The 13,401-nt window shown below is 51.5% G+C and overlaps 1 protein-coding gene across 2 annotated transcripts in view; it reads right to left on the reverse strand.

The window, feature by feature from the left end:
* The window catches only part of IGF2BP1 (insulin like growth factor 2 mRNA binding protein 1), a 50,446-nt gene that overhangs the window by 9,499 nt on the left and 27,546 nt on the right, over positions 1-13,401 (reverse strand). Inside the window, exons 5-13 of one of the 2 annotated variants that reach the window (XM_084749918.1) lie at positions 9,262-9,325; positions 7,487-7,768; positions 6,584-6,718; positions 4,450-4,572; positions 3,729-3,864; positions 2,026-2,148; positions 1,603-1,719; positions 847-921; positions 41-172 (exon numbers count right to left, since the gene is read on the reverse strand). In XM_084749918.1, the coding sequence (XP_084606044.1) occupies positions 41-172; positions 847-921; positions 1,603-1,719; positions 2,026-2,148; positions 3,729-3,864; positions 4,450-4,572; positions 6,584-6,718; positions 7,487-7,768; positions 9,262-9,325 (1,187 nt within the window). Of the gene's footprint in view, positions 1-40; positions 173-846; positions 922-1,602; positions 1,723-2,025; positions 2,149-3,728; positions 3,865-4,449; positions 4,573-6,583; positions 6,719-7,486; positions 7,769-9,261; positions 9,326-13,401 lie in introns of both variants that reach the window. The other variant, XM_084749917.1, reaches the window with a different exon arrangement.

A 13,401-nucleotide genomic window follows, 5' to 3' on the forward strand; every position in this document is an offset into this window, starting at 1 on the left:
TAGACACCAAGGGCTGCAGCGTCCAGCCCTCAGAGCTCACCGTTTTGCCACCTTTGCCGATGACCCGGCCAGCTGCTGACGCTGGAACCCGTATGTGGGTCTCCAGTTTTACTTCTTCCTTGGGGCCAAAGAAATTCTCCTCTTTCAGTTTGCCATAGATTCTTCCCTGAGCCTAAGGAGAGAAGGTCACCGTTAATCAGCCCTGTAGCTAGGCAGGAGTGTAGTGCCTGTCTGGGCTCCCGTCCAGCTTTTTCTACATAGGAACACTGACCAGCTAAGGGAGATGGTTGCAAAGCCACAGTGGGTGACCTTCAATGGCACCCCTGATTTTCTGTAATGCTGGAGACCTTCAGATTATGAGCCATGAATAAATGAATACCCCAGCACTTCAGAGGCAGGAGGATCACCACAAGTTCGTAGCCAACTTGGTCTGCATGGCTAGTTCAGGGCCAGCTAGTTACATATTCAAGGCCCTGCCTTACTCTGTTCCCACCTCAGAGGAGACGCCAAACTTGTATGTTCTGGGATGACATATGTGGCTACAACTGGTGTGTCACAACCACAAATGCCAACAACTGACGCTCCTTGGATGCCTAGAAAGCTGCCCAGACTATCCTCACAGAGATCCATGGAGAAGGGGGGCTGCCACCAAATGCAAGCACCTTTGTTCTCACATTTCTGGGCAGACCATGAGGAAGTGAGGAAGGAAGGGGACACGAGCAGAAATTAAGCTTGACAGCGCTTTGAAAGCAGCTTTGCCGCTGTGTGTCCTGTGGAAACAACCTCAACCCTTTTCCCAACCTCAGTTCCCCTGTGTCCATCGTGGAAAGATGCTATAGACCGAACCTTGAATTGAGCCTCTGGGGGTCCAGTGATGATAACCATTCGGACCTTGGAGTCTGGCGTCTCCGGTGGAGCAATCTACAAAGCAAAGTTGGTCAGAGGGAGCTGCTTCCAGAGGAGACGAAGGCCTCTCCAAACCTTTGGTTCCCTCCCGCTGCCAATTCTGAGGGGGGGGGAAGGGGGAGCCTCAAGCCCAAGTTCCTGTCTTTACACAAGAACCGTGGGGCAGAGGGCTAGGAGGACCCGCCTCAGGGGCCCTTTCACAGTATGATCATGCCCACCACCAACCCTATCTGAGGGTTTTAGCAGAGTGCTGCTGAGAGGCAGAGGATTACGAGACGACTGGGTAGAGCTGCACCCCTCTTGGAGTCAGTCAGGAAGGGAATCGCAGAGCACTAAATGCCACCCAGTGAAACTCATGAATTTGGACCGGCAAGATCAACAGCACGGGTCTGCTTGCTCTCGAGGGTCCTGGATCCAGAGCGGGGAAAGTCAGCCAACGCTGCCATAGTGCTCCCTGCTAGGCACCACCTGCTCCCTAGCATCCGCCTCTGCCGCGGAGCCCAGCAAGAGGTGCAAATGTTAGTTTGGGAAGGGGTTGGGGCTGGGTCCGTTCTACTTCGTGGTAGAATCTCTACCTTAGTCCTGCCTCCTGTCTAGCCTGGAAACCTAAAGGCACTGAAGACACACCCACAGGGGACCGGGCTCTCTCGTTCCCCAAAGTGTAAAGAGAACCGGAAGAACTCAAGGGCAATTCACCTTGATGGAGGCGCTGGCGAAACGGGAGAGCTGTTTGATGTGCTGCCCTTTCTTCCCGATGATGGCGCCCACAGCCTGGGCAGGGATGAACACCTGAACCATCTCCTGCTCCGGAGCCTGCTGCAGGGAACAAGGAATTCCTTACCAAAGGCCTGGGCAGAGGAGGAGCAAGGCCAGACCCAAGAATCCTTCCACCCTGGGGGCATGGAAGGCCCGCACAAACTCTTTTTAGCTCTCTTCCGGCTAACGGAAAGCAAAATCCAGAGAAAAAGCACCTGCCACACCGGAGACGGAGGACTCGGCTGGGCTCCTTTCCTTGAGGCTGGCGTTCTAGCTGCGGGCCTTTCTTCCCTCCCCCCCTCTTGCCAAGGTCCCAAGGCCCCATATCCCCACAGGCCCCCAGTTATAAGACCTTCCACCTACCATGAAGGCGCTATAGGGAGCAGCCCCGGTGACGCTGCTGGGAGGTGGCGGGACAGCACTGGAGGAAGCTGGGAAGAGACCTACAGCAGCCAGGTTGAGACCCGGGATGAGGTGGGACTGCAACTGGGGGGAAGAGAGGTGAGGCACACATCAGCTTGCTCACGGGTCCCAGCTTGCCGACGGAGCCAGGTGGGCCCTGGTGTTTGGCTCTAGGGGCCAGGACCCCCCCCCAGAGCAAGTCAGGGTCCCACAGGAGCTACTTTGTACAAAAACCTGCCTGGCAGTGTGGTTTCCCTTGGGCCATGGAGATGTCCTCACTGGACTAAGCTGGTGTTGTCTAAGCAGGAAGCCAGCCAGCAGGCCCACTCGCTGTTTCTGCCTTGTTGACGGAAGCAAACCCAACTCCTAACCTGAGAATGTGATGCCCTTCTATATGAGCTTCCATGGATTCCTGGGGCCCAAGTAGTTCTGAACCTTTTGGCCAAATTTCCCATCACCAATTTCCTCTAAAAGATCCAAATGGGGCTAGAAGTGGCGAGAATAAAATTCCAGCACCCGGAGGCAGAGGCAGGTGAATCTCTGTGAGTTAGAGGCTAGCTTGGTCTACTTATCAAGCTCCAAGCCCAGCCTGAGCTACACACTGAGACCCTTGTTTCAAGTGAGCAGCGGCTCAGCTGCGTGAGGACTCGAGTGTGAATACCGGCACCCATGGGAATATCACGCATGCTCCTAAGCCCAGTGGGGTTTGGCGTGTGAGAAGGGTTGGGGAGGGTGGGGTGGACAGAGAGACAGGATTACTGGGTCTTGCTGTCACCCACCTAGCTCCCAGATTTGGTAAAAGAGGATGGTGAGAGAGCTGAACACCGATGTCACCCTCTGGCCTCTGTGTGAACATACACACGTCTAACCTCACACATACACGTCCAAAAAAAGAAGGAAAGATCCTACTACGCGCTGGCTGCCGTGGTGGCACACGCCTGTAAGTCCCAGTCCTTGGGAGGCTAAGGTAGAAGGCTTGATTTCAGCTCTAGCCTTCATAGTGAAGGCTTGTCTCAGAGAAAAACAGTTGAAATTGTGACCCTTCTGTCTACTACAGCAGCCAAGTTTTACTGGAGGAGGATCACAGACCGGCTAAAGTGTAAGAACCCATAAAAATCCAGATTCTGCCCCCAACCCAGGAGACAGAACAGGGGCCATATTGAATAGTTTCCCATTTTTAGCAGCAGACTGTTGACCTACAATGTACAAGACCCCAAATTTGATCCCTGGCAGTGGTGGCGGCGGCCGCACCACCACCACCACCACCACCACCACCACCGCCGCTGAGACAAATTCAGATGTGTTAAGTCCAAAAGCATAAACTGAGGGGCTAGAAAGGTAGCTCAGTGGTTAAGGCCATTGACTGCTCTTCCAAAGGACCTTGGTTCAATTCCCAGCACTCACATCGCAGCTCACAAGCATCTATAATTGCCATTCGAGGGACTCTGACACCCTCACACACAGAGACATGTGGGCACAACGCCAATGTACATTAAAAAAAAAAAAAAAGTGATGCTCCAAGGTTGTTCTGGCTACCCTGACTGTTACAATTCAGAAAAGAGGGGCTTGGGATATATATAGCTCAGAGGCACAGTTTCGGCCTACCCCCAGGGACCAATTCAACTCCCAGCAACGCGCACAGAAGTGTGCCACCCCTCACTCACGCTCATGGCAGCCACATCGTTCTCGTAGGCCTCCCGAACTTTCTTCATGATCTCCTGCTCCGCCCTGCAGCAGTTCTCAATGGCTCCCTTCACAGTGATGGTCCTCTCAGGGTTATAGAGCGTGAGGTCCTGGAGCCTGGCAAGAGACGACAACGTCAAGCAGTGGGCAGTGCAGGACTAGGACAGAAGAGCGGCTGAGGGAGTGCCCGGGCAGGCATTTCCAGAGGCTGCCTAATTTCTGGCAAGTAAGTCACTATCTCCAGCCTTCAGGCAACCAGGGCAAGGAGGCCCCTTCTGTGGGTACACGGCCTGTCACGGAGATTGCTGCAGGCTGGCCGCAGGCAGCCCGTTCTTTACTTGCGCAGTTCTACAGTAGGGTTGCTCTGCAAACACGTCAGTCTCCTCAGGAAATGGGAGACGCAGGGTGCTCACACAGAGCTAACCGGTTCCTGTCACTGGTCCATCACAGGCAGCCGAGCATGCCCAGGCTGTACGGGACCAAGGTCTATGCACCCCTCACAGTGCCAGACACATCGAAAGCCCGGGCGATCGCTGCAGTCTTTCCTGAGGGTGCCAAGGGGAGGTCCTAGGGTGCTCCTTATTGAGGAGAAAATGACCCCACCACTTCCCCATCCGCCCCAGTTTAAGAGGCGGGTGCTAAGGCTCAGTGACCGGGCCCTGCACTCGGCGCTGCTGTAAAGGGACCCAGGGAGAGCCTTACGATGAGATGGTGATCTTTGTCTCCGTGTCCTGCTCCACCTTCTTCAAGTTCCTCCCTTCCTTGCCAATGAGTCGCCCCACAAAGTTATTATGGGCCAGGATCTTCAGGGGAACCTCGTCGGCCCTGGGGAAGAGAGAGAGCCTGATCAACAGTGCCAACAAACAGCCAACCATGTGGCCATCCACCACAAACCCAGAGCAAACCACAAGTCAAGTGTCAGATCACAAAACCCAGTGGAGATCAGTTTTACAGACAGAGAAATGGTGGATGAGGATGGACTGTGGAAGGCAAGCTGAAATTAGGGAGGCACAGCTTTGCCTCCACTGTGATCAGGCTCAACAGGTACCACCATATATACAAATCGAAACTCATCAAACTACATGCTCGAAAAACAGGTGAATTGGATTTGGGAGTTTAGCTTAGTATCCCAGCATGCATGAGGTCTAGGCTCCACCCCCAAGGGGAAGGAGCAGAAAGGAAACAGATTTGATACACAGTGAGGTGATGTGATGTATGCCTACAGTCCTAGCTGCTGAAGCGGGAGGGGGGTGGGGGGGGGGGAGAGAATGGGACGAACGGACAACAGACACCCACCCACCCACCCACCCACCCACCCATGGAGCCCAGGCCAAGCCAGGAAACATGTCTACAAGAAACACAGCATTATTACACTAATGGAACTCCAATAAGACTATATCGAGAAAATAACTGGGGGCTGGGGAGATGGCTCAGAGATTAAGAGGACTGATTGCTCTTCCACAGGACTCAGGTTCAAATCCCAGGACCCACATGACAGCTCACAACTGTGTGTACCTCCAAAATCTGACATTCTCACATAAACATAAATACAAGAAAAGCACACAACGCACATAAAGTAAAGGTAAATCAATTAGCAAAGAAAGTAACTAGTGAGCCAGGCAGTCAGTGGTGGAGTGTGCCTTTTAATCATAGCACTTAGGAAGCAGAGTCAGGAGAACTCTGAGTTCGTGTTCCAGGACAGCCAAGGCCACAGAGAAACCATGTCTTGAAAACAAAAAAACAAGAAAGGGGGGGGGGGGGAGGAGAGACCCTGAAACTTAGTGTAATAATACACCTATTATCAGAGTACTCATGTGGAAGAGGGAGGCAGAGTGGGTTTGAGAGAGAGAGAGAGAGAGAGAGAGAGAGAGAGAGAGAGAGAGAGACAGACAGACAGACAGACAGACAGACAGAGACAGAGACAGAGACAGAGACAGAGACAGAGACAGAGACAGAGACAGACAGACTATGAATACGTGTGAAGATGATCACGGAAGTCAGAAGGGAGGCGCTGGATCCCTTGGAGCCTGAGTTCCAAGGGTTTGTGATCCAAACTCTGGTCCTTACCTACTCTTAACTGCAGAGCCATTCTCAAGAAAGCAAAATTAAAACTGACGTCAGGCATGGTAGCGCATACTTGTAATTGAGTGTTCAGGAGGCGGACTGACTATAGGAGTTCAGGGTTAGCTTGGGCTACAGTGACCCGCTTCAAACACCCCGGCCCACACGACAGACCCCATGTGAATCCCTTACACGGATGTGCATCGGTGGGACCCACACCCAGGTTCTCATGCACTGCAGGCAGCTGCGTCATGCTACTGTGCTGTATTTCAAACCCTGTGTCCCGTGTCTCTCTCTTTGTATGGGCCTTATATTTACTGATAAGTATGCTGACAAAAAAATTTATAAAGGTATAGACAGAGCATCATTTCAGCCTGATCCTCTGTGCCAACACACATGCATATTCATCTGCACACTCCATCTACGAAGACTGTAATGTGTACACCCACACAAATATACACATCACAAGTACATAAACACAGGAATCTTAGCTCTCAGCTTCTACATTTATTTGTGTGCAGTTTGCGACTCTCTCCTAATCTGTTTCCTTACTATGAACAAGTGTTAGAGGCTGGGGGGGAGGGGGGGGGCTCAGCCGCAAAGCCTCTGCCTGGGCTATCAAAGCAGAAAGAAAAAGGGCGTGTGTGTGTGTGTGTGTGTGTGTGTCTGTGTCTGTGTGTGTGAGAGAGAGAGAGAGAGAGAGAGAGAGAGAGAGAGAGAGAGAGAGAGAGCGAGCGCGCTCAATAGCAGCCTCCCGAGAGCAGCCGGGCCTTACGTTTTGGTGTCCTTTGCCTCTTTATGCATAATCTCCAGGATCATCTTGCACGCGGAGGAGCAGCCCTCGGGGGTCGAGTGCACACTAATGGCCTTCTCCGCAGCCCCCGCGTTCTCCTTCCTGTGCACGTCTATCCTGAGGACCCCAAGGGGAAAGCCCCATTAGTCATCCCCAGTAACCCAGGACTTCCCCCGCCTCCTGTCAATCAAAAAGGCCACTCCCTCCTTGGAATGGGAGATGCGTGGTATAGAACCAGGAAAGTCAAGAAGGGGCCAGGGAAGGATGACCAGGTAGGTGTTGCTCTGCCCACCCCTGAGAGGACAGGGCAGGCCGCCTCACAGCTGCCGAGTGGGGACACTCTCATGCTGTGTGCAGCTGTGGAGTTGTTTTCCCCTTCTGGTGTCCCTAGTGTATCAGGGAGACACGCCATCCCAACTACAAATAGGTAGTAGTGATTTGGGATGTTACGGACGGAACCTGAGCCGTTCTTTCCCATAATCACCAATCATCTGTAACGATGAGGACAGCAGGTAACTACACTACAGTGTGAAGTGGGACCTAACTATGACTTATGCCAAAGAGCCCCGACTTTAGCCAGGCTGGCCAGCTTGTGACCACCATTAAGTGGTGGAAGAAGCCTAAAGGGGTGAGTGGCTGACTCCCAGCCCACAGGACTGGGTTTCCTGGAGTGACTCTTCCTGCTGGTGACACTGTATGGACCAGGGAGACCCACCCTGCCTCCTACTCTGCCCAGCTCTCACACACAGTATTGCCAACTGCCACCACGTATGTCCCAAGCATCCATTCCCAGGAGAAAAGTGCTCATGACCAAACCAAGAGCGCCCGGGAGCGGGCCCCAGGCCCTGATCTCCCCGCACCCACCCTCCCCTGCCCAGCACTCACTTGGACTGAGTTTGTTTTGTGATGTTGCGGATGGTGGCGCCCTCCTTGCCAATGATCGCGCCTACGTACTGCGTGGGCACCAGGAGCCGGAGGGGGATGTCCACTTGCTGTTGCTTGGCTGGCGCCCCTGCTGCCACAGGCGATCCTTGCCGGGGCTGGCCCCGAGAGCCAAAGCCTCCGCGGCGCCCGTTCTCGGGACCCTGCGTGATCTGCTCGTCCGGTATGTAGGAGACCTTCAGGGCGTGGCTCTCCAGCTGGTGGCCATTCAGCTTCATGATGGCTCTGTGGACAGGTAAGTCCAATGGTCACTCCACACCGGTCACACCAACTGCCTACTAAGTTACCGGTGGGCACATACTGGGGATACACTGAAGAAATGGGGTGGGAGGATGACCACCTGTCTGCCACCCCCACCATTGCTAGGGAACCTTCTGGTCTATGAGAGAGAAGACACTGTGGGGAAAGTAATTGACACATGCTTCCTTGGGATTTAGTGTGCACAAGAGTCTTCCACTTTAAGTCCACTGGTGCCAGGAACCAAACGGCCCGTGGCCGACCCCCACCCATTCAGCACCAGCAGCAAACATCCTGTTTGGCCACTCACTAGGCACGCAAGGCATCCAGCTTAGCCCTGAGAAGAGAGCGATCCGATCCTGAGATAACCACTGAGACATCCTGCTTTGCCCCAACTAGGAAACCCCCTCCCCCTGCAGATGTTCCCGGGGCCCAACCCCAGAAGATTCTGCACTTTTCCATTACCCTCCTCGCTTACCCCCGCCCTCCCTAAAGCAGGTTTTAAAAAGCCTGCCCTCACCTTCAATAAACGGCTCTTGACAAGCTATGGTTTCCTTGAGCCCTGCCTGTTTTCTCGCCCATTCTTTATTCACAGGTTGCGACCCTCCTCGGCCCCCCAATAACTGACCAGCTGGACTGGTCACACTGGGAAGTGTTGTAGCAAGAAAATTAAAAAAAAAAAAAAAAAAAAAAATGGTAATACTCCGTGACAGCCACGTAGAGCTAAAAAAACCAAATAGTCAATGTACGCAACCTGTGTTCTGTCCACTTCCGGGAGTGAGAACTGTAAATGCTGAACCTAAGGACTAATGGGGTTGGCCTGTGGCGGGAGTGTGAGGGATAGTCAAGCTGCCTAGAAACGTATCAGCCCGGCTCCGCATCACTCGACTCAGGGGCAGTAACCCACACCCATAATCCCAGCGCTCGGGAAATACAGGCAGAAATCAGGAGTTCAGGGTCACCCTTGGCTATCTAAGTGAGCTGGAGTCCACGATGGTCTCAAAAGAAGAAGAAGAGGAGGAGGAGGAGGAGGAGGAAGAGGAGGAAGAGGAAGAGGAAGAGGAAGAGGAAGAAGAAGAAGAAGAAGAAGAAGAAGAAGAAGAAGAAGAAGAAGAAAAAGAAAAAGAAGAAAAGAAACACACACACTTTTGATCCACCTGCTTAGAGCAAGGCAGTTCCCTCTCGTAACCAAAAGATGGCACCATTGACACAGTACAGGACTCTAAAAGTCCCCAGGTACCCAGGGACAATCTTTTATTCCATTCATCAACACCCTCCTTTCAGTTAATTTATAGTGAGAAATTTCTGACTTCTGAAACATGCCCCTGAAATGACCTTTTGTAGGATCCTAGAGTTAGCTGAACCACTATCAAAAGCCAGCTGTGAATTTCAGCCACAGGCCCCTGCCCAGTCATGGGAGTCCAAGGACAACCCAGCTCCCAATACCCCTCAAGAGACACCCCCACTTCTGAGGTACTCACTGCCTGGTCTGCTCCCGGTTGGAGTAAGTGACGTTGACCACCGCTGTCTCGCTCTCCGTGTTCACTGTAGAGACAGTGCCAGAGTTACAGTTCAGCGGACAAAGCTCAATCTGTTTGCAGGTCACAAGGACAAGCAGCAAAGCCAGGTGTGGCAGCCCACATCTGTAATCCCAGGACTCAGGAGGCAGAGGCAGGCGAACTGCTGTAAATTCAAGGCCAGCCTGGTCTACAAATCGAGTCCAGGACAAATTGAGTCTCTACATAGAGAGACCTTGTCTCAGAAAAAGCAAACAAACAAAAGAGACAGAAGAACTTCAGGCCAACCTCTGCAGGATGTACATACAATCTTGGCACTTGGGAGGAGAAAGTAGACAGATCAGGAGTTCAAGACTACACTGAGCTAAAGGAAGCTTTGTTTAAAACAAAACACCCGAGAGAGGACTCCGTGGGTAAGAGTGCTAGCTGCCCTCCACAGGGCCCACATGGTGGCTTCAAGCCTTCTCTACTTCCAGGGAAGCTGAAGCCATCCTCTGGCCTCTTTGGACACTGCACACACATGGTGCAGAGACACAGCTGGAGGCAAAACACCCATACACACAACGCAATAAATAATTACATAATAAGTAAGGGGCCGGTGAGCTGCCAAGGCCGATAAGCTGAGTCCCATTTCTAGGAGCCACATGAAAACCAACTCTCGTCCTCTGGCCTCCACACAAAGTGCAAAAGAATATATTTTAAAAAGGAAGAAAGGAAAAAAAAAGGTCCTAGAAGGATAACTGAACAGCTAAAAGCACTGGCTGTTCTCCCACAGGATCCAGTTCTGCTCCCAGCTCATACCCACCTGGCTCGGCTCTAAGAGAGGCAGGTGGACCTATGAGTTCAAGGCCAGCCAAGGCTACATAGTGAGACCCTGTCTCAGAAAAACTAAAATAAGTAAATAAAACTTACTTCTCTCTGTGTTCGCCTTGGCCATCCCAGACTCCCTTTGTGGACCAGAGCTGGCCTCGAACTCACAGAGGTCTGCCTGCTTCTGCCTCCCAAGTGCTGGGATTAAAGGCGTGCGCTGCCAAAAACTTTTTTTTTTAAATGATCTGTTTATTTAGTCATTTATTTATTAAGTATAACGTTTTGCCCTCAGGTACACCAGCAGGCCAGAAAGAGGGCACCAGACCACATTACAGGTGATTGTAAGCCACCATGTGGTTGCTGGGAATTGAACTCATGACCTTTCGAAGAGCAGGCAGTGCTCTTCACCTCTGAGCCATCTCTCCAGGAGGTAAATAAAACTTTAAAAAAAAAAAAGTGGCATTTGAAGCCTAGTGTGGTGATGAACATCTGCAATTCTAGCGTTCAGAATGCCTAAGTCAGAAACACTGTCATGGTTCAACACTAGCCTTTGCGGGCTGCAGAGATGGCTTGGCTGTGAAGAGCACTGACTGCTATTTTAAAGGACCAGGGTTCAATTCCCAGCAACCACATGGCAGCTCACAACTGGTTGCCAACTCCAAGACACACACATACAAGCAGGAAGAACACCAATGAACATAAAAGTAAATAGAAAATTTGGGGACTGGGGAGATGGCTCAGCAATTAAGAGCACTGGCTGCTCTTCTAGAGGTTCTGAGTTCAATTCCCAGCAACCACATGGTGGCTCACAACCATCTATAACGAAATCTGGTGCCCTCTTCTAGCCTGCAGGCAGTATGCTGTATACATAATAAATCTTTTATAAATAAATAGATAAATAAATAAATAACAAAGTTAAAACAGACTAGCCTTTGCTACACAGTAAAATAAGTCAGCATGGGCTAGAGAGTCTTCCTCAAATAAACCAGGAACTGGTGTTTGAAGCTGGGTGTAGCAGCACACACTGGGAATCCCGGCCCACTCAAAGGATAAGGAAAGCTGTTATCTCCTGGGCAGCAGGGCTGATAGTGAGTTAAGGCCAGCCAAGATGACACTGCAAGGCTCTGCCTCAAAGAAAAGCTGAGCTGGGTGTGGTGGATCAGGTGAACAAGGCTATGTCTGCTGCCAACCTGGTGAGACCCTTCGGGCAGGTTTGTAGGAACCTTTTTAGGCATTTTGCTGCTGTGGCTTTGGTTTTTTCTTGAGACAAAGTTTCTCTGTGTTAACAGCCCTGGCTGTCCTGGACTCTGCTGGCCTCGAACTCAGAGATTCACCTGCCTCTGTCTCCCAAGTCCTGGGATGTGTGTGTGTGTGTGTGTGTGTGTGTGTGTGTGTGTGTGTGTTCGTTCGTTCACATTGAGTGGAGGTCAGAGCCAGCTCCACCATGTGGGGTCCAGGGATTGACTCTGGTGGGTCAGCCTGACAGCGAGCCTGATCTTTTCAGGTGGCAGACAGCTGCCTGCTCAGTGTGGGCCTCAGTCTGTCTAACTCATGAGACCAGCTGAAAGCAGGACCAGGCAACAGCTAACGGCAAATTCAGCTGTGTCCTGGCATTCAGCATGAAAGGCCGCAACTTAGAAGGTTTGAGCAGACGATACAGCCCATCACTGCTGGGCAGGAGACATCTGTAATCACGTCAGCTCAGAATTTAAACCTCAGACAAAGCGACCGCTGCTTCTTGAAGATTGCCAAAAGTGAGCTACTGCACTTCTCATAAGGAAGAAAGGCACTGATCTAAGCTGCGGACAGGAAAGACTCACTCTCCTGCCCTCCCCAACCCAAGTCCACACACTGGAAGACGTGTTAGTCATAAAAAAAATTGAAATCCGAGGCTGGAGAGATGGCTCAGAGGTTAAGAGCACTGGCTTCTCTTCCAAAGGTCCTGAGTTCAATTCCCAGCACCATATGGTGGCTCACAGCCATCTGTAATGAGATCTTCTAGTGTGCAGGTGTAATGTAGGCATTTTGTTTGTTTGTTCGTTTGTTTGTTTTGTTTTTTGAGACAGGGTTTCTCTGTGTAGCTTTGGTTGTCCTGGACTTGCTTTGTAGACCAGGCTGGCCTTGAACTCACCTGCCTCTGCCTCCCAAGTGCTGGGATTAAAGGTGTGCGCCACCACACCCGGCTTTATTTCAATTGTCTGTGTATGGATATTCTGACTGTATGTCCCTTTCAAGGTCAGACGAGGGCATCAGCTCCTCTGGAACTGGAGTTACAGATGGCTAGGAGCCACCTCTGGGTACTGAAATCAAACCTGGATCGTCTGAGGTAGCAGCCAGTGCTGCTAAGCATCAGGCTACACTTGAGATCCACCTGCCTCTGCTGCACTGACACACCCAAAAAGTTTCCTTTTTCCTTATAAAGATGTCAGGGCCGCTCTGGTGAGGTGGCTCAGAGGTTAAGAACACCAGCTGCTCTTCTAAAGGTCCTGAGTTCAATTCCCAGCAACCACATGGTGGCTCACAACCATCTATAATGAGGTCTGGTGCTCTCTTCTGGCAGGCAGGAGCATACGAAGGCAGAATACTGTACAAACAATAAATAAACAAATGCTTTAAAAAAAAAAATGTCAAGGCAGATCATCTGCAGCCATGAAGGCAGCATTAAGCCCAAGAAAGTCAGAGAGAAGCTTGACTTTGACAGTGTGCCCAGCATCATGGCCTCCTCCTAGTAACTGTGTGTATATTTAATAGAGAGTTGTTCACTCCACCAAAAAAAAAAAAAAAAAAAAAAAGACAAGGTCTCTGTGTAGTGCTGGAAATGATAGGTATACCAGGCTGGCCTCAAAATCACAGAAATTCTTCTGCCTCTTGCCTCTCAATAGCTGGGACTGAATGTGCCCAGCATCTCCTTTCTCTTCCCTGTGAACCCCCCCCCCACCCCTCGCTTTCTCAGGCAGGATTTCTCTTGTAGCCTTGGCTGGCCTGGACTCACTCTGTAGACCAGGCTGGCCTCGAACTCACAGTGATTCACCTGCTTGAACACCTGGCTCAAATTTCCATTCTTGAATTACTGAAATCTTGTGAATCCTCCAAGCCTGGGACTCAGAATCCTCAATGAGAAAGGGTGGTAAAGATGGGTGTGTTGGTGCACGCCTTTAATCCCAGCACTCAGAAGGCAGAGGCAGGCGGATGAGTTCAAAGCCAGACTCGCCGGGCGTGGTGGCGCACACCTTTTAATCCCAGCACTCGGGAGGCAGAAGCAGGCGGATCTCTGTGAGTCTAGAAAGTGAGTCC

The sequence above is a fragment of the Acomys minous genome, assembly GCF_964271855.1.
Source record: "Acomys minous genome assembly, chromosome: 12".
Classification (NCBI taxonomy): domain Eukaryota; kingdom Metazoa; phylum Chordata; class Mammalia; order Rodentia; family Muridae; genus Acomys; species Acomys minous.